The sequence below is a fragment of the Triturus cristatus genome, chromosome 3_2 (genome assembly GCF_964204655.1).
Source record: "Triturus cristatus chromosome 3_2, aTriCri1.1, whole genome shotgun sequence".
Lineage (NCBI taxonomy): Eukaryota > Metazoa > Chordata > Amphibia > Caudata > Salamandridae > Triturus > Triturus cristatus.
Window position 1 is genome coordinate 655456836 of NC_140584.1, and position 20922 is coordinate 655477757.

At 44.8% G+C, this 20922-nt stretch overlaps 1 protein-coding gene across 1 annotated transcript in view; it reads right to left on the minus strand.

Moving 5' to 3' along the window:
• The window catches only part of UNC80 (unc-80 subunit of NALCN channel complex), a 3271126-nt gene extending 3254920 nt beyond the window's left edge, over positions 1–16206 (minus strand). Inside the window, exon 1 of the mRNA XM_085648598.1 lies at positions 16072–16206. Coding sequence (XP_085504724.1) covers positions 16072–16166 — 95 coding nt within the window. The 5' untranslated portion in view covers positions 16167–16206. The remainder of the gene's footprint in view (positions 1–16071) is intronic.
• Between the last annotated feature and the right edge of the window lie 4716 nt (positions 16207–20922).

Consider the following 20922-nt stretch of genomic DNA (forward strand, 5'->3'; position numbering starts at 1 on the left):
CAGCTTTGGATCGCTCATCCGGTCCGACGCGTCGCCCGGCGGCAGCGGCATCACTCATGCAGGCGGAGCTCACCAGACTAGACTTGGTGGACGTCTGGAGGCAAGGGCACCCGGGTAGAGGGGGGTATACGCACTACTCTGCTTACCACGATGTCCACACCAGAATTGATTATTGGCTAGCGTCGCAGTCGATATTTGAGTTGGTCAAGAGTTGCGTGGTCCTCCCGCGTACGCTTTCGGATCACTCCCCGCTGCTCCTCATATTGGACACCCCGGTTAAACGTATCCCTCCATTTACTTGGAGATTTCCGCCGTATTCGCTACTAGATGAGGTCTTCCGGGGTGAACTGGCGGAGGACATAGAGACCTTCTTCGCCACCAATTTGGGCTCGGTTCAAAGTTTCCACACGATCTGGGACTCATTCAAAGCATACATCAGAGGCATGGCCATGGCTAAGCATTCCGGTGTTCTCAGATCTCTACGGGGGAGACTTAAGGAGATAGAGGCCCAGCTGGTGCAGCTGGAAGAGAGACGACAGTCGTCTGTCGATACAGAGGTGGAGGCCCAGATTCAAGCGCTAGTCTCGGAATACCATGAGGAGGCGGACAGGGAGGTAAGACATATGGGCAAGTACGCCACGGCCCGAGCATATGGGGAGAGCGAGCGCCCGGGATCGCTGCTAGCTAGAATACTGAGAAACAGCAGGAAACCCCTGGTCATCGACGAGTTGATCACTGGGGATGGTACGGTGGTCTCCGAGGTGGAGGCGATTAATGCCGAGTTCAAGAACTACTACGCGGGGCTATACGCAGCCAGGTCTACCCAGATGGAGGAGGAAATTGAGGATTACCTCAGTTACATCAAAATGCCCTTCTTATCCGACTCCCAGAGGGAATTTCTGTCGCTCCCCATTCAGCAGGACGAGATCTTGGAGGCACTAGAGGGAATGCGGGCGGGCAGCGCCCCTGGGGCTGATGGGCTGACTGTGGCCTTTTATAAGGCCTTCAAGGATAAGCTCCTCCCCCATCTGATCACCTTGTTTGAAGCAATATGCCAGGAGGGCTACATGCCGGACACTATGCGTGAGGCACTGCTAGTTACTATCCTGAAGCTAGGGAGGCCCCCTAACGAGTGCGGGTCATACCGGCCGCTCTCGCTTCTAAATGTGGACGTGAAGTTATACGCCAAGGTGCTAGCCACGCGTTTGGCATTGCTGGTGCCGGAACTTGTTGCGCCGGAGCAGGCTGGATTTATACCGGCCAGGAACCTTACGTATAACATCCGCACAGTACTGGGGACAATGCAACATGTGCGTCCGGACACCAAGGCCTTGGCCATTTTCCTTGATATGGAAAAAGCCTTCGACTCGGTGGAGTGGCCCTTTATGGTACGTGTGCTGCGCAAGATAGGCTTGGGTGAGCCCTTCCTGCAGATGCTTGGAGCACTATACTACCAGCCTACAGCCAGGCTCCGCATGGGCGATCGGGTAACAGAGGCCTTTGGGATCAACAGAGGGACAAGGCAAGGCTGCCCCCTCTCACCTCTCCTTTATGCCCTGGTGGCGGAACCATTGGCGTGCGCGATCAGGGAGTACCACTGGTACGAGGGCATTAATTTCCCTACATACCAAATTGGTATTTCTGCTTACGCAGACGATACGCTGCTTTATGTCCGCGACCCGGAGGAGAACCTTACGTCAATCTTGCGAGAAGTGGTCAGGTTCGGAGAGCTGTCTGGCCTCCGAGTGAATTGGAACAAGTCGCTGGCGTTCCCGCTGACGCCGGTAACGACCCAATTCCCGATGGAATTCCCACTGCAATGGACAACAGACTCGGTCAGATACTTAGGGATACAGTTACATAAAGACCCTGAGGTGCTTCTCAGAGAAAACTATGGTGTAGCCTACGCTAAATTGGTAGACGATGTCGAGTCGTGGAATCGACTGCCGTTGTCGCTGCTGGGCAGAATAGCCATCATGAAGATGGTCATCTTACCGAGATTTTTGTTCCTCTTTACCAACATACCCATAGTACTGTCTAAGGCCTTTTTTAAGCAGCTGACACACACCCTGATTAAATTGGCTTGGGGGGGCAAACAGCCTAGAGTACAGTGGAAGGTGTTAACCCTTCCGTATGACATGGGGGGGCTGGGTGCTCCGGACATGGAAAGATATTACAGGGTCGCGCAGGCGGCGCACCTCCACACGTGGATACATGCCAGCGCGGATGTCCCTCATGTTATTCTGGAACGTCTGTTTGCGGACCCGCTCCCATTACCTGCGGTCGTCTTCCAGCCTGCGGGCCGCTCGGTCGGGCGCCTGGACTCCCTCACAGCCACGACACATGCGTGGCAGGAGTTGAGGAGGGCGCACGGCTGTACATTGCTGTACTCACCTCTGCTACCAGTGGAATGGGCAACTTGGCTCCCGCCGCTGAGGGAGAGGGGAGTGATTCAGGCATTGAATGCGCTGGGCATCGTGCGGATGGAAGATTTATTTTTGGATGGGGTTGCCAGGACGTGGGACCAGCTTGAGCTGGCTCAGTCCACCCCCACGCTCCTGCAGCGTTTTCAGTTCCATAGGGTCCGTCGGGCGCTGTCGGTTGCGCTGAGTCCGGGCATGGTGGAGCCCCCGGTGGTTCCGGAACTTACCTATGTTATCAAAACGGTAGCTCCGCCAAAATTGATTTCGAATCTTAAAAGAATAGGAGACCGGCAGTTGGCGCGTCAGTACGATGTGGCGCGGCTAGCCTGGCAAGAGGACATACAATTGGAACTCACGGACGAGATGTGGAGATATTGCTGTGCTAGCACCAAGAAGATTTCGCTCAACGGCCGGCACAGGTTGGTGCATTTTAAGTTTCTACAGAGGGTGTACTATACCCCGGAACGGCTGCATAGGTATGGGCTCAGGCCGTCAGCGGAGTGTGAGCGCTGCCATTATCTTGTGGCCGACTTTATGCACATGGCTTGGCTCTGCCCGGGAACGGCAAAGTTCTGGACGGAGGTCTTTGCAGAGTTAAGCCGGATCTTGGGCACTGAGGTTCACCCCGACCCCGCTCTGGCGTTGCTGGGGTACTCAAGGCCTCTTCCGGTGGCTCAGCGACGCTTGGTTGACATGGCATTGCTTATTGCTAGAAGAGTTGCCGCACTTTGTTGGATGAGAGGGCCCCTCCCCACCATGAAACGGTGGGCTAGGGACATGCTGTACTGCAGCACACAGGCTGAGATATACAGTGAATTGCTGCCGCTGAGGAGTCGCCCTAAGAATTTCTGGGAATTATACAAAACGTACCTCACCTCTGCAGCTCCAGGGCCAACTGATGGTGGTGACTCGCGGGGGGAGGTCATTGATGCGCGTGCCCTTGATGAGTGCGCAGCTGCTTCTGATACGCTCTCAGGGTGAAGGTGTGGTTGTGCGGTGCGGTATGGTGAATTGGAGGGGTCGATTGTCTAGGGAGCATGCGGGAGGGCCTTCAGTTTGCCCCGGGAGGTCCGGGGAGCGGGAGTCCTAGGAGAGTAGTGGCGTGGGGCAGTGAGGCGGACGGTCTGATAGTGGTGAAGTGCTGCGCCTGGCTGACTTGGGCTGCAGTGGCAGCTGACACACTTAGGCAAGGTCGCCTGACCAGACAAGAAGATGTGCGTGCGAGGGGTGGGAGGGAGAGTAGGGAGTTGGGGTTTTGGTTGGAGTTACTGAGTGTGTGGTTGGGTTCGCCGATGTCGGCCGACGGCCTACGACGGCCGGAGTCATATGCAGACTATTGCGTGGGCCAGAAGTAGCGCAGCTGCAGTACGCTGTCAGGCGCGTGGTCGCACATTTGTCATGGGTTGGGTGTTCAAGACGCCGCCGGTCCTCCGGGATGTCGGCTGAATGGCTGTGTTATTGCTCTTGAGGGGACCCGCCCGCTTGGCAGCTCGTGGCCTTTGTATACTGTACGGTGGGCAACTGCCTTATGTTTCTCCTATATTGTCAATAAAGGTTTTTGAAACTTAAAAAAAAAAAAAAAGATATATATGAGTTTGGCAGTAGAGTTTCCAGTTTAACCATTAGAGGCATTAGGAGCATTCAAGAGCTTGATTCATTTATTTTGTGTATTCATTTAAACATGTATCCAGATATCTATGAGCTATTTCTAGATGCACCTGAGTTATTGCCTCTACATGTCTTTAGGGAATGCAGTCTTTATTTGGTCTAAAGTGATTATCGTATACTTTTGATGAGTTTTTCAGGTTTGCAATGTAGTATTTTTGCTCTCAATTGAGATATGCAGTGCTTCAATGGTAGTTTTGTTTTTCAGTTATGATATACAGTTGCTATTTGCTTTGCAATGATTCCATTTTTGCAGTTAAGAGATGCAGTGCTTCATTCATAGTTGTGCCTTTAGTTAAGAGATTTTGTTTTTGACATATGTGATCGATGATCGAGGGTCATGGGGTGCAATGTGGCGAATGAGCCACTTTTGTGGTCTGACACCCTATGATGACCCTCAACCACCACCATTTTGTACTGACTTAAGTGTGTTATGTTAACTTAGCCTTAATGTAGGATGGGTTTGCATATGCCTGCTTTTCTTCTCTCTTTTAGTGGAATAGTCTTTCCAAGAATAGAAGGTATGGGATGTTGAGGTGCAGTCTTGTGGGTGGTGGTGCACACATGTGCTCAATGTTGTATACTGAGGGATTAAGTGTATAATGTTATTTGGGTTAGGTGAATTATGACTTTGACCTATTGGCTTTGACGTGGTCTAATGTCATCCTGCCTTCTGACTTTACCTTGCTTCAAACTTTTCTGTGTGCAAACTGGTGCTTGTAAGTTGTGTGGATGAGAATTATAGGTGCTCCTTTGACATGGTTTCATGTCATCCTTGCTTTTCTGATTCCATCTTGCTTTGGGCCTTGCTTTGGGCCTTTCTGTGTGCATGGCTTAACTAACTCCATTTTCATGCTGAAGCCATTTTCTGTGCCTGCATGAAGAAGAGGGCATGCTTTGCTTTCCTCTTGTTTTTACTGACTAGAGAGAACCGGTTCTTATCAGGGGAATGTACATGGTCTGTCCTGTAGTCATAGCAAGGGCCTGATCAACCGTTGCTGTGACCTTGGAACAGGCTGGTACGGGCTCTCATGAGAACTAGGGGGCGGGGCTTGCTAGAAGCTTCGCTGTGTTTGAATGTGTATTAAAAAGGGGAGTCTACACTGGCCTGGTGGAAGTTCATCCGTGGAGCAGACGTACTGTCACGCAAGAGTGGAGGCTAGTCTCACCTCTGAGCTTTCGCCCGGTTCAAGCAATGGACTCCCCTTGAGCAAAGCGGGGTGAAATAATGGAGCATTAGGTGAGGTGTCTCTGCTACTAACTGTCTCTTGATTCTTTACTGATTCTCTCCTTTCCTTCTTATTTTCTGATTCTTATATCCATACATATATATTTCTACATATATATTTGCCTTGATTGTGTTTCAATCATACTATTGATATGTTAGAGTCTGCTATGATTGGTGCATTTGGCTTACTGTGTGGTGCTATTTACTAATAAATACATCCCAGAAATACCAATTCGTCTTTTCCTTGTAGCAGGAGGTGTGGACTCTTCTTGGCCAAGTATTCTGTTGTAGAAGGATGGGTGAATTCCCTTCTAGCGGGTAATTGTGTTATAGGAAGTTGTTATACTCCTGGCAAGTGATGTGCAAAGTATATTGTTTTCTTGCCTTGCCTTTGGGGGAGTGTTGAAAGTTTCCCACCTTAGGAAGTGCTGTGTATATGTTATATTCCATAAGTTTGGAACTGATATTGTCTCCCTGGGAAAGTGACGGTACATTCCTTGGTCCAGGGGAGATCTAAAATTTGTCATTATATCATGGCATTTCAGAGAACATAAAAACTAGCAATTGGAGTCACCTTTTCAGTTGAGTGCACACATTTCAAATAGATCACTAGTATCACACATTGAATTAAATATGCAGTACAGATTCCCCCCTGGAGGTAATCATCCAGTAACAAGTAATTAGAAGAAGCCTGTGAACTCCCATGAATGCGGAGTTATTGCTAGGTTGCCAAAGTTCATGTTTGAAGTTTTTTTTAGAACATTCCAGTTTTTTTCAGTCTATTTTAAAGGGGTATTTCACTTACCATTTGCCCCGGTCTCTTTATGTCACTCTACCCTGATCTTTATCTCTTTGCTTTCATTTCCTTTTAAGCTTTCGCTCCATTCCCTTATTGCCCTCCCCTGTCCCTTACTAATCGCATCTGTGTGTTAATCTCTTCTCTCCTTTCTTATCTCTATCTACTTCCCTGTAGCACATTCCCTTCACCTTCACTATCACTCTGTCTCCCATGTCAACAAAAGCTGCCCGGCCCTTACCTTGCCCATGCCTTGGTCCCTGGCAAACCTCAATCTCTTCCTCCTATTCCCATTAGATCTAACTTTCTCCCTCTCCCTTGCATGTGTCTGTCCTTTGCCTCTCAGTCATTACCTCCCTCACTACAATATGACTGGGACTCGGGATGAGGAGAGCCCTATGAGGTGGCAATGCTACATGTGCCTCATTACTTTCTGTTGAGCCCTGGCTATCAAGTGTCTTAGTCTCATCTACATGGAGTAAAGCTCAGCTTTTCCTACTAAACACCATCCACGGCCTTTTCTGTCAATTTCAACATTCGCCACGCCTCTCTTCCTGCTTTTAGCTCCATCTTTTCACCCAAGAGCCCCTTCACCACCTTTGCTTATCCGCCTCTTTCTTGGATTTCTTTCCCTGTTAGAGAACACCAATTGCACACGCAATACCCGGCCTTTCTCAGCTCCCCTCCAGCTTTTCATTTCACATAAACAGTAATTATGTTACCCACTGCATGACGTGTTCCATGCTCGGCAGCACATTAAATACTGTCTGTGCGTAGGGAACCATTCATTTCTCATACCCTCAAAATGTTATAATCCTACAGCCAAATGGAGCACGGCAATGGCGGAAACACAGACAGCAGATATACAGAGATGGAGAGGAGTGAAAAGCAAAAATCATACAAAGGCTGTGTTAAGAAAGTGGGTGTAACGCGACAGCGAGGGGGGACACAATGGGAGTTTTCACAAACCATTTAAATAAAATGGGTGGAAAGACGAGAGGTGCAGAGAAATGACTTAAGAACAAGTCCTACATCAGACAAACTCCTCCTTCCTGTATCCCCTATATTGAATTCAGAAAAATGGGGATACATATTACCATAGAAAACGCCTGCTCACCCAGCTCCCATACAGAGCACTTCTATGAAAGGCAAATTGTAAAAAAACACACTGTTTCAATTTCAAACACGCCGTGTGATGCGAGCTTCTCACCCTGGAAGGAATCAGTACCTGTTGAGCTAATGATAAAAACACGACCACCCTCGGTACATTTCCCTGCAGCGGGTATTTACAGCCCGTTCACACCACACAGCCTGGTCAGTCATTGCTGCTAGTAGATACACATCTTTAAAAGCTTCTAGAACCCAGAATGTTTTCGCAGTGGCAGAGACAGCCTGGATGGCTGCCTTTTCCCAACAGCCAAACAAAATATAAAGGAAAATTCCGATGTATCTCGGGATTTTCTTTCGAGGTGAGCATTGCTGATTTTCCCTCAATCCTTGCATCGTAGGAAGCCATTTAGTTAAGGAAGACATTATGTATATTCATTCATTAATTTCTGACTCCGGGAAACAATTCAAAGCATGCAGAGGACAAGGAAATGGCGAAGGCATATATATCTTCTTTCTTAAACCCTCGAGGCCCAGCTTCTGGCTCTATCTGGAATGACCCGCTCTCATGAAACATTCCGTCTACCACCACAGATCGCACAATAGGCTGTAAACAGAACACTTAAAAGCCACAGCTGGTTGGAAAAATCGTACTGGATAAACATATAGGCACCGGCGGCAGGTCAGCCCAGCACCATGTGACTCTGGGCAATAGCTCGCTTAATCTTCCCGAAGGCCCCCAGCGCCGGGATGCCTACGGGTAGCTGTGCGCTTTACAAATACTGGATTTACATTTTTATCAGGACAAACTGCTCATTAATGAAATCAGGCTTGCACAGACTAGGGAAAGAGAACTCAATTTTTAAATATGGAACTGGTGAATATAGTCTCTTGGAATCTTGCTAACAGGTGCCCAGCACGAGTACCTGAATCAGTGCAGGATTGCAATAGAGGGTGAACGCATGCAGACTGTAAATGTTTTACCGCTCTGTAGTTCAATGACACTGCTGAGGCTGAGAGAGGTTTCCTTCGCAGACGAGCACACAGAGATAGGAGCTCCTTGACTCCAAAGGTAGTGAATGCCTGATCCCTATGCATAGCACCCTTACAACAAGCGCTCAACCCCTCCCCCCCACCCCAGTCCCCCATAAATACCTGGATGTTCAGTACTCGATATCAGATATCTGGACGCTTCCATTAGAAGGACTGATTTTTCTGCCCTCCCCTTGTCACCCCAAAAGCCCACATCTTGATTTAACTTCCCCCCCCTCTCAAAAATATTTAAATCCTTCAAAATAATTAAGTTAATATTCATCCTCTATGGACAGGAACATTCGTATCAGTCGTTTGCCTCTTAAATTCAATAGTCACCTTTTCCTTCTAACCTCTACCATCAGGTTCCCTTCACTGGACAGGTTTTTAACCCCAGGCATCTCATATGTCTGCACCACTGGCCATATGACACCACTTGCACTTCCCTTTAATCCACATGTTCACCCTTAGTGCTTGGACACCCTATTCATCCATTAGAGTGACTCTTTCCCATGCTCATCATACCGTGTTGCTCTTCCCCATGTTCATCACATTGTGCCAGTTTAACACATGTCCAGTTGATTGTGCCATTCTGCCATTTCCAGCACACCCTGCTGCTCTTCTCGTGCCCAATATATTCAACTGGTCTGCTTTGTTTCTAATACTGTTCCACTGTACACCTTTACAGTCATATTGTGCCACTTGAGCAACTGTATTGTGACACTCTGCTCCCAGTCGATTACACTGTGTCACTTTATTCCAGTTATATTATACTATGCCATTGAACTCAATATACACCACATTGTGCCACTCTTCATCAAGTTTATCATATATAACCATTCTAAAAAATACCACGTGCATTGTGCTACTCTACACCATGACTAGCGCACTGTGCCACCCAAACCATATTCATCGTATTATGCCAATCTACACTATGTCCATTGTAATGTGCCATTCTAGACCATGTCCATTGTATTGTGGCATTCTACACCACACCCATCGTATTCTTCCACTCTTGACAATATCGATTGTATTGTTACTGTACACTATGGCTATTGAATTGTGCCACTATAGACCATGTTAATTATATTATGCCACTCTACACCATGTCCGTCATACTATACAAATAAACATCAAACCACCAGATAGTGCCTTTAAATCACGTTAGGCATAGTATGAAGGGATACGCCATGCACAGCATACTGTAGAACTGTTCCCCATGTTGATCATATTGTGCTATTTTACTCAATGTCCATCATACTGTGATCCTACATCCTAGGGACATACACTTTTTGGTCCTGGAGAGTTTGATCTTAAGCAGATATCCTAAATATCTGGCAACGGTGTGCCCTCCTGTTGAACTTCACTGATATACCGCAGGGCCACCATGCTACACTTGCTATGTCTAATATACTTGGTCACTTAAGGTAATTTGTATCACCTTGCCATCCAATTGCGCTATTCTACACCATGCACAATAAATTATGCTGCTTTATTGCACGCCCAACAAATGGTGCCACTACAGTCGTTGTCCAGCATACTATGGTAGTCTATTTGATCCCCACTCTATCATGTCACTCTAACTTATGCTCATAATATTGTGCCACTACAGCCAATGTATGGCTCATTGGGACACTGTGGGCCCGATTCACAGAACTAACTTAAGACAAAATCCTAAACTTACTACCATTTTCGTATTCACAGAAGGCACTTACTCATTTTGGTATTCACAGAAGACACTTACTCACTTCGGTATTCACAGAAGTTAGGAGTCCTAACTTTAGGACTCCTAAATGCCTTCTGTGAATACCGAAAGTCTTAAAATTAGGATTTTTCTCAGTTTAGGAGTCCTAAAGTTAGGACTCCTAACTCTACTACTACTAAACTGAGCAAAATCCTAATTTTAAGGCTTTCCGTATTCACAGAAGGTATTTAGGAGTCGTAAAGTTAGGAGTCCTAACTTTACTACTACTAAATTGTGAAAAATCCTCATTTTAAGACTTTCGGTATTCACAGAAGGCATTTAGGAGTCCTAAAGTTAGGAGTCTTAAATATACTACTACTAAACTGAGAAAAATCCTAATTTTAAGGCTTTCGGTATTGACAGAAGGCATTTAGGAGTCCTAAAGTTAGGACTCCTAACTTCTGTGAATACCGAAGTGAGTAAGTGTCTTCTGTGAATACCAAAATGAGTAAGTGCCTTCTGTGAATATGAAAATGGTAGTAAGTTTAGGATTTTGTCTTAAGTTAGTTCTGTGAATCGGGCCCTGTGTCTCTTGTTCACCTCCCTGTGCCACATTCATAATACTATGCCTTCTACCACATGACAGTTATACTGTGTCACTGTACTCGATGCCGATCATACTTGTGCCTCTCTGGCTATATCTATAATGTTGTGATACTCTTCTACATGTCAATTATATTGCTATTAATTTACATGTCTGGAACATTGGCCTACTCTACCATAAACCCGTCGTGTTGTCTCCCACTAGTATGCACATTAAATTGAGCTGGTGTGCCAAATGCTCACAACGTTGTTCCTATCTACTCAGCACCCCTCATACTGCAGCCATGATGTAGTGCTGCTCTACCCTCTATGCATCATAATTTGCCACTCTACCACACGCCCACCATTTGGTGCTACTACAGCACATGGGCTTTATTTTCTACAACTCCGCTAAATCTCATCCCCATGTAGGACTCAACTCCTTTTCCATCTTACGATGTCAATGTAGCCCAGGTCTATCATATTTAGCCAGTCTACTCATTGTATGTATTATGTGTTTACTCTGATCTGTACACATATTTTTCGAAAGGATACATCTAGCTCCACTGCAGTCCATGCTCGAGATATTGTTCCTTCAAACTTTTCAAGTCCTCAGCTTTCTACTCCGCTGTATTTATGAGCATATGTTACTCCTCCATTATATTCCAGGTTGACCATCCAGCTTGCAATTTATATCCAAAGAGGTTAACCTCCTGTGCACTAACTAATGCCCTATACCTAACTGTCTACAAATAATGATCAGCCCCTAAGAAAACACATACTTCAGTCATATGTCTTCTGTAAGAAGATCCATATTTCACTAGCCTATCTGTAGATCACTTGTATCACAGGAGCCCGAGCGTGGTCTGATTCTCTGTTCAAATAAGAGTAAACTGAATCTTTGGAATATTGTAGCAATACCACCACTATATAGATGTGCCTTCAGGTATTCAACCTTCCTTTTCCTAGCCTTCATGGATCATACCTTGTTCTACTTCTTAAGGAATGAAAGCCTTTAGCACTGTACTTGCATTGTTGGCGGCGAGGATTGTCCTTACACTTACCAGCATTTTGGTGTTATTGACAAATACATTTTAATTGTTTACAAATACAACCTCAACATTGTTAAAAAAACACATCAAATCAGAAAGTATCTGGAAGAGAACTGTTATATTATGAAGAGTCAACAGTCATGTGTTCTTATTATCAAGCATATTACAGAGGTTATAATATCAGCATGAGTTCATGTTAGTATGATGGTTCTGTCCCCAGCTTATAATTTGTGTAGTTAGCTATGAGGGTTGTCCTTAAAATGGCCAGTTCATGAGGATATCCACAAATAGATTTTGATTGTTTTGATATTATTTTGATGAGATTGATATCGTGACCCGAATACATTAAGAAACACACAAAACACTCAACATCATAAACCTGTCCTTTTTAAGACAATCACTGCAGCTAACTAAGTAATTAGAGTGTTTAAAACTCACAAGTAAACGTTTCACTGAGTGGGAGGAGGATCACACCCAAAGAGGTCAAACTGCACCTGTTCCAAGAGCTTCATATCATCTGACTGCTTTAATAGATGTGGCAACCATTCGGTATGCCAAGGACTTTTCCCTTTGTGGTATCTTGTTCTATCTGGAGCCAATGTCCAGATCTTATATTTCATCTAGCTGCATGGTCACAATTCTATATACTACTGTTTAAATCCAGCCATTTGATTCACCTTTGTCTCCATTATTTGACTGCGGTCTCAGTTACCCTTCATGCCCTCGAGCTTCTCATCCTCTGATGAGAGTATCTCTCTATCTTTGAAGTCATTATCTTGCTAGTGTTTACCTTATTATTCCCCTGGCTACATTCAACTCAATTACCATCGTTTCGCTAACCCCTCCAAATATTTTGAATAAGTTCTTAAAAACATCATCCCAATAACTTTCATTCTTCTTTACTCACATTTTCGCATAAGAATCCTTCATTCCCTAAAATCACACATATTCCATCTGCAGTTCTACTTTGATCCATTTTGCTCTTGTTGCACAATCACTTTCTTTTGATTTCTTTCAGCTCAGCCCATCACCTATTACTTATCCCATTCCATAATACTCTGACCTCAACTCCACGTTCTTCCCTTAGTTTTCCTTCCTCCTCTAGTTCTATGTTGTAGGATTTCGTATATCAAAGTATATAACTCTTAAATGTCACAGATCACTAAATAATGCCTTTCAACTTTCTTCTCAAATTAAATGTGTTTCAATATTGACCCCAGTGTAAAGGGCATGTTTCTACCTAAATTACACTTTAGCCACGCAAGAGAGAGAGAGATGACTGGCCTCAAAGACCTCAACCTGCTTCTCTTTCTTCAAACACTCAATACTGATTTTGGAGTGGCCATAGCTCTCTCCTGGCCCAAGTCCATTCTCTATCATAGGGGTATCCCATTTTACTTAAGGAGGATATGAACTAAAGCTGAATTTCAGTACAACCACCATATAATTGAGTTTAGTTCAAATTAGTTGTATGTAAATTCATCTTGTAAAGATCCAGAAAAGCTGACATTGATCTTTCTTTCCAGAACCTACACTTGAATTTATGTGCTCTATTGTCTTTTTCTGATGTGTGAATTGAAGTAATCCAGTACCTTCCCTATTCTGTAGCTCATATAACCGCATGGGGCAATGATTTAATATACAGAGCAATGATTCCATAAACACTTCTAAATTGTGCATAGGCTTTTTAAATCAAATATTTTTTAAATACGTACAAGGAATCCAAACACCATAGCAAAATCGTTTCATGTGAATGCAGAGAAAGAGCTGTTGAGAGGTAGGATTATTTTTCGTGATAAAAGAGAGAGAAAAGGAGGAGGAGCTTGCATAGTTAGGTGATTGGCTGTGTGCACTGTCTTTACCAAAAAAGTGTAGTTCTGGTCGTAAAAACAGCCTAAAAATGGGAATAAAATTAATTAAAAGAATGTGTATGCTAAGGTTAGCACACGTTTCTCTTTGAGAGATTAGCTAGTCGTGCTACGGCACAGATGCTCTATTAACATCCATGCCTACATGCCTCCAGCAGTTACTGGATCTTTTGGTCCAGCACTGTTGTACCGATTCCTTTGAGAACAATAGTTCAAAAACTAAGAGCATGACCTTTGGAACATTTTGCTTGGCTAGTCAGTTCTCCTACTGAAAGAGTATGGAGCTTTACAGCAGCCCAGGCCACGTTTGCAAGGTGGCCTTAAACTGCCTTAGCCCCAGATCTAGGGGTCATCTCTTTGGAAGATCTGCTTTACTTTTTCTGATGGTGATGATGTATGGCACCAATGAGCTTATGTGTCTTGAAGGACCTCTATTGAAACTTGTCTTAGGGATATGTATACTTAAATAAAAAAACAATCAGGTTTGAGCCTAGACTTCTCTCTTGTGGTGTCCATGCCCTTCAGGTTTCCGAGTTATTTTTGTTGCCATTGTTTTGTGCCTGTTCTAACTCTCTACTTTCTAACCTTCTAAAGGGCACATGATCCATAAGCAAACAGGTGGAGCTTTGAGCCTCTACATTTTTGTGTTTCTTGGATTGCCGGTTTTGAATAAACGTCAGTACTGCTGAGCTTAGGGATCACAAAGGCTGCCTTCAAAGCTGAGGGTTATTCTTGAGGTGGGTAGAATTCCTCATTGGTTGTGTGTGATTTTCTTCTGGATGTTCTTATGAAGCTATTAGATAATATTTTATTTGCGGAGCTAGGGTAGGGTTCCTGTGGGGGAAGGACTTGTGGTGTGGTGGATGCATAGGACAAGTCAACGGTGTGGGAGCGGAGGGGCAGGACTGACTGCACCTTATAAGCCTCCTGTAAAAGGTCTGGTTGGGCAGCAGTGGCATGGAAACTCACGACTGGGCTGGATTGGTGCAGTAGATGCTTTCTGTGGGACTCTTGGATGCTACACATTGTCTCTTCCACACAATGACCTGGATGCGCAGTTGGGGTTTATGGTGAAGAATACTGTGGGTGGACATGATACCTGGAATTTTGTGATTTGGATACATTGAGATGGTGGGCTTTGGAATGGTGTTGTGCTGCGGATGGTGGTTGCTGTCCCTGGTTGGACTCAATAGGAAAAGCTGGATCGGTAGGTGGCTGTAGATCCTTAGATTTGTGGGTAGGATTGTAGGGAGTTGTTGTGGGGGTAGTCCTATCTGAGGATGCTTTCGCAAGGGGCTGATGTGAAAAGGCTTTTAGGGAGTGGTGGTGCTCTGTTGGAGACTATGGAGGGTAACTCTCATGCAAGAGACTTGTGTTGGAAGTTGTGCAGAGGGGTTTGGTGTATGACTTTTCATAGAGGTTGTGGCGTGGGTGATTAGTGGAGGCTGCAGAGAGGGTATCTTATGTGGGCCAGGAGTCTATCAAGGGACTATAGTGGATGCCAAACTTGGGGCCAACTGCAGCAGTAGTACCTCTCGTAAGGGATGTGGAGTGGGTCAAGGTTGTGCAACAGATGTTTTGTAGGTCTCTCAAGGAGGCAAGGTTAGATCCTTGAAGAAGTGCAATGGACTCTCATGGGGCTATGATGGAATGGTGCTTCTTGTGGGTTGTGGTAGGGGCGCTCTAGGGAGTTTTAGTTACATTTTTATTTTGGCTGTGGTGGAGTCTATCATGAGGCTTTACTGGGTGCATATTTTTGTGAGGTGCCTTGTAGGGTAACTTGTGGAGGATATAGGAAGTGTATTATGTGGAGTGGCGTGGGGGTCTCTAGTAGGGGTTCTTATACAGGATGTTGTTGGGGTCTCTTGTGAAGGCTGTGGTTGGGAGTCTCTCCAGTGGATTATTTTAGGAACAGTGTCTCTAGTTAGTGCTTTGGTGACATCTGTCATTGGTGCTGTAATTCGCTCCTGCACGACTGTGTGGGGTGTCTATAGGGAGTGTAGTGTGAAGATCTGATGTGACTATCCCGAGAATTAGTTAGCCGGCTTCTCCTATGGGCCTGTGGTGTAGTAGTCTCATATGGGATGCTCTAGTGCAGGTCTCGTTATGGGTCAGGTAGGAGTGTTTATTAGGAACTGTGGTGATTGGTCTCATGATGGGGTTACGTTTTTGGGTGGGCTGATTTGAATGGTGTTCCTGAGGGCTGTGGTAATGACCTATCTTGCGGGGCTGTTGTGAAAGTGAGGTAAGGGGCTGGAGTGCTGAAGGTCTGTGAATGGGTGCATCCGTGGTTAGACTTTTGTAGGAGTGGGAGGCTATTTTTGGAGATTCTATTATGGGGATGTGGTAGAGGTCCCTACTGGCGGTAGATGTAACGGGGTACAATACTGATTTTCGGCAACTGCTCTTGCAGTGTCTTGTGAGGTAGTTAGTGTTGGCGGCTGCTGCAGTGTTGTTGGGGTTTGTGGTCTCGGTTGAGGTCTTTGGGTGGCTTCACAAAGGGGCTGTTTTAGGGATCCCTCGTGCCTCTGGTGGAGGTCTTCCGTGTGAGGGAGGGGCTTTTATAAGGACCCCTCAAGGAAGGAAGTGTGAGGACGTGTATTTTTCGTTTTTGACGGGGAGGGTTTTCTTTACCTTGTCTGCCTCCATAGGAAGATCTGGATTGGCAACGGCACACCGCGACATCCGCGCTCCTGCTCTGGACCCTCCGAGCTCTTTCGCTTCACCATTTCGCTTCAACCCTGGTCCGCCTGCTCACGCAGCTTCTGCTCTCACATTCAGCACCGCGGACAGCTGAGCCAGCTAGCTAATACGTGGTGCGCATGCGTTCCAGTGCGCGCCTCCGACAGTCTAATGAGACTGTTCTGCGCGCTCTCGTCATGTTGGAACGCAAGGCTTGCATTGGTCCAACGTCGACGTTCACGCGCAGGACGTCACATGCAGTGTAACACAAGAGGCGTTTTCCTACTCCATGCCCGGTAAGTGGGCGCGGTTATATGTAGATGGCGAAATCTTGCTTCCAGTTAGAGTCGCCGCCCCCGTCATATGTTTTGTTTGTAATTCATATAGCTTTGCATACGGTCCAACTACTCGTGGCAAGCAGGAAATTTGACAATCTAAAATGTACGTCAAGGCCGCCATTTTACATTTAACATCTGCATTTTACTCAGCAAGGTTTTCAAATAATGTTAATATAGTTTAACTGGGATTTCAATACACCCTCCTGTTAAAGCTAGCCTCTAAATGGTTTTTATTAGATCTCGACAAAAGACTGCCTGAGCGGCTTGTTGACAGCTCAAGTTGTCTTGTCACTCTTCACCGCGCTTACAGATACAGAAAGAGGTTTTTCTGGTTGGCCCCTCCAGCTATTGGCTACTGTATCAGGTGGATTTAGGCATTGCCTTACAGGGTTGGCCATCAGCATTTGTGTGAGGCCACTGCAGTACGCTATGCGGTTGAGACACCTAAAAACGTACTTAACTTGTTTTTATGAACACTTTTTATTTGAGGGAGGGGGGCGTCCCAGCCCTCTCTCTGTTTGCTCATAAATTACGATTCCGATGAATGAGGAAATTAGTTAAATAAGCATTTGCAATGTAATCAGTCTCGCCTTTGGGACCTTATATGTATTTAGCTTTTTAACACATTAGCCTGGGTGCTGAAACATCTACTGTTCTTTAACATGGAGGGAAAGTATTCACCAAACTGTGTGACACGCTAGGTATGGGAACACATGGAGAAAAATATTGCCTTTCAGCGGGAAATTGTATAATCCAAAGCTATGTTGTTAATATAAAAGCAGAGCCTTCGGTGGTCATATCACTGAAAATACAAGATTTGAAAAAAATAATATTATGTACATGCAGATTATATAGTGGTCCTGAGCCAAACCCCAATCGGCTTACAAAGAGTTATCAACCACCTGACAAACTACTTTGACAATCAAGGGCTGGAGATAAACAGGAAAAAAACAAAGGTCGTACGACTGGTGGGTCCAAGTCTAAAAAAATTCAGGTGGTACGCAAAGGGTAAACAAATAGAGGATGTCGGCACTTACAAGTATTTGGGCATCAGTTTAGGGCGATGTATGTCCTTTACTGGTCAAAAATGTGCAATAAGAGCAAAGGCTCAAACCCTAACCTATGCCTATAAACAGCTACAATTGAAATTGAGTTGACCTTCATATAGCCATCTTTTAAAAATACTGGCTGCACAATTACTTCCAGCGCTGGCATACGGTTTGGAAATATGGCATGGCCGGGAATTCGGAATTTTAAAAGATTTACAGACAAAGGTATATAAAGCTGTTTTTAACCTTCCAAGAGCAGTGTCACCAGCACAGATTTGCCTGGAACTAGGACTTCAAAGCCAGAAATTTCAGAGACAATCTGTTTTTGTGAAACTATGCTGGAAACCGCTCCTCGGAACACGGCTCCTTGAACAAACTATGCTGGACAGAAATAAAGGCCCAGTTTGTTAAAAAAAAACGCACTCATGGGGTTAACGTCTAAGATCAGCTCTGGTGGAACTGGACATTCAAGAGGCATGGGACGGTAAAATGGAGAAGGTGGCATTCAACTGAGTGTGCAATGGCGCCGTAAAGAAATTATCTTTTTTAGACGATAAAAATACAGTGGCAAAACGGCGACATTCTTGGATAGTGATAAATTCTTATGTAAAACTAAAACCGCAAGACTACTTCGCAGCTCACTTCAGATTGTTACTAAAAAAGAAGTATATGCTGGATTTGCGACCAACATGGAAAGGGAAATATCAAAATGCAACTTGTCGTCTATGTGGATATCATAACTAATCCCTATGCCACGTGATGTGTGTCTGTCCTATAGTCAATGAAGCTAGAAGGACGCTTTTAAAACCAATTTTGAAAGAAAGTAACATCCGTACCTGTAGGCACGGGGTTGGGGATCATCAAACATTTTAATTTGTCGTGGAGTAAAGCTTTTAACTTTGATTGACTCACTTTAAAAAAAAAGCGGACATTGAACCTGCGATTACAGTTACTAATGGGTTGGAAAATCTTGTACATATCCAGGAAAAAAGTTGCACTTTATTGTCAAATTATCTTTAATTTACATTTTGATAATTTTTAGTGTCATGATTTATGGTTGTAAAAAACCAAAATAAAGATTTCTTATTATTGTGTACAGGTGCTCGTGGAAGACAATTTCTATGCACTGGAATCGAGAGAATGCTAAAGTGATTCTGGTATTGTTCTGACCTCTGCTGGTCATTTTCTATCAAAATAGTTAAATAGAGGCAGTTGCCAGAAAAATTTAAAAAAAGAAAGTCCCTCAGCAGAAAGCAATTCTGTAATTTTACGGACCTTTGCTGGTCGTTTTCTATCAAGACTGTTAAATAGAGGCAGTTGAACAGAAAAAAAAGTCCCTAAGTAGAAGCAGACAAGTCCTAGGGCTGATCTCCAGAGCCCAAAAAGTACATACACATATAAGTATATACTAAAGTATATACAAGAGGTCTTGAATGCTCGACCTGAAAATGGAGCTACATTCAGGTCAGTTGGTCCTTGGAACGTAGAAAGGGAAGATTTTGTGTTCTGTTAGTGGAAATCACTGCACAATTGGCTTGCAAAGGCAGATTTTTGGGGTTCAAGGTACAATTTCCCTCTATGTTTCAAACATGTATAAATTGCTGTGGCTGAGGGAAAACGCCTGCCTACTTACCAGTGAAGTACCATTTGCTGTGTTCCTGTCCCTGTGGGGGATGGTGGTGGTTGTAGCGTTTTCCCTAGCCCTGGAGCATGCAGATAGATTACGCCAGACACCAGAGCTGCGGTCAAGTATGTTTATTCTCCAACATTCACTCACACAATCACACATTACATCATACTTCCTATAACCACACCCAGCCTAACACCTCCCTGAATAACACATAGTTCCTGTTTAAAGTCCACCCAGAACCACAAGAGTTCTAGTGGTTACAGCATCAATATGCTATATCTCCTCCTTTGTTAAATAAAAAGTGCCAAGCATCATTCGAAATAACATTTCCTCGATTAGCCTACGAGGAGCTTGCACTTGTCTGCCGGCTTGGGTGATCCGAGTTGCTCAAGGCTCATCTTTATCAAGCAACGGAGGCACAGGCTCAGGCTCATGAGCCGAACCTGCAGGCTGGGTCGTCTCCGACGTGGTTTTAGGAGCTGGCGAGTGTCAAAGTAGGTGTTTAAAGTGTGATGTGTCCCGATTGATGGATTTCCTAGGACGATGTGCCCTCATCATGTATCCCTTGCACTCCAAAACCTGTAAAGGATCAGTGGTGAATGGAGTGCCTGTCGTCCGCTTTTGTCTCTGCTTTACGACTACCCAGTCTCCTTTGTCAATGACTGTTTCCTGGGCGTGGCGGCAATGATCAGCATACACATTCACTTTTCTCTTACGCACATTGGGCCCATGCATAGTTATCAAGCGCTACTAAGTATAAAATGCCATCCCAAATGCCACACATACAATCAGAAGCAGCAGCGATACGCTTATTTTAAGTCTGTGGCCTGCCGGGAGCACGCACCATGGAACAAAGCTTTTACATGAAGTGCTGGGAGCAGCAGGGCGATACAGGACAACTCCTGCTGCAGGTAAAAACAATGCTAGCTTATAGCATTTACATGTTTATTTATCTTTAAAATGTATTGCATTTCACTGTGTCTGCTTTTTCTTTGTTTGGAAAAAAACATGTCTTAGCTGAACCATGTCATCTGTTTCATGGTGTTGCATTGCTTACGTGAAAATCAGTGTTTTTACAAAAAATTACAAATAAAATCTATTCTTTAAACCAAGGGTTTGCCAGGGGTTAAAGGTCAGCAGCATGCTTTGATGATGTTTTTAAAAGCCCTAAGCAACAGGGGCAGGAGGGGGCTTAGGTGGACAAAGAAAACTATGTGTTTAGTGCAAGCGTTGATTAGGAGTTATTTCTAATATGCTTTGAGCAAGTCTGTAACAGGCTTGTGTAAAAGTGTACATTTTGACAAGGCAGCCCTTGGTAGCCTGTCTGTAATCAAGAAAATGCAAGTGTAAAATAGGGGTTAGAGAGGGACAGCTATTTCTTTTTTTAGCTGCAAGGGTTCAAGGTCCTCTGTCACGGATGAGTGGACGGTAGCTGACCCATGTGGTCTGTGTCAGTGCTTTTTTACATAAATATACAAATAAAATCTATTGTTTAAACCAAGGGTTTCCAGGGGTTAAAGGTCAGCAGCATGCTTTGAATGTGTTTTCAAAAGCCCCGAGCAACAGGACCAGGGCCAAGAGGGAGCAGAGGTGGAGAAAGAAAACTGTTTGTGGTTAGTGCAAGCATTGATAAGGAGTCATTTCTAATATGCTTTGAACAAGTCTGTAACAGCCTTATGTAAAAGTGTACATTTTGACAAAGCAGCCCTTGGTAGCATCCTGTAATTATGAAAATGCAAGTGTAAATTAGGGGTGTTAGAAGCACAGCTATTTCTTTTGTTTTTCA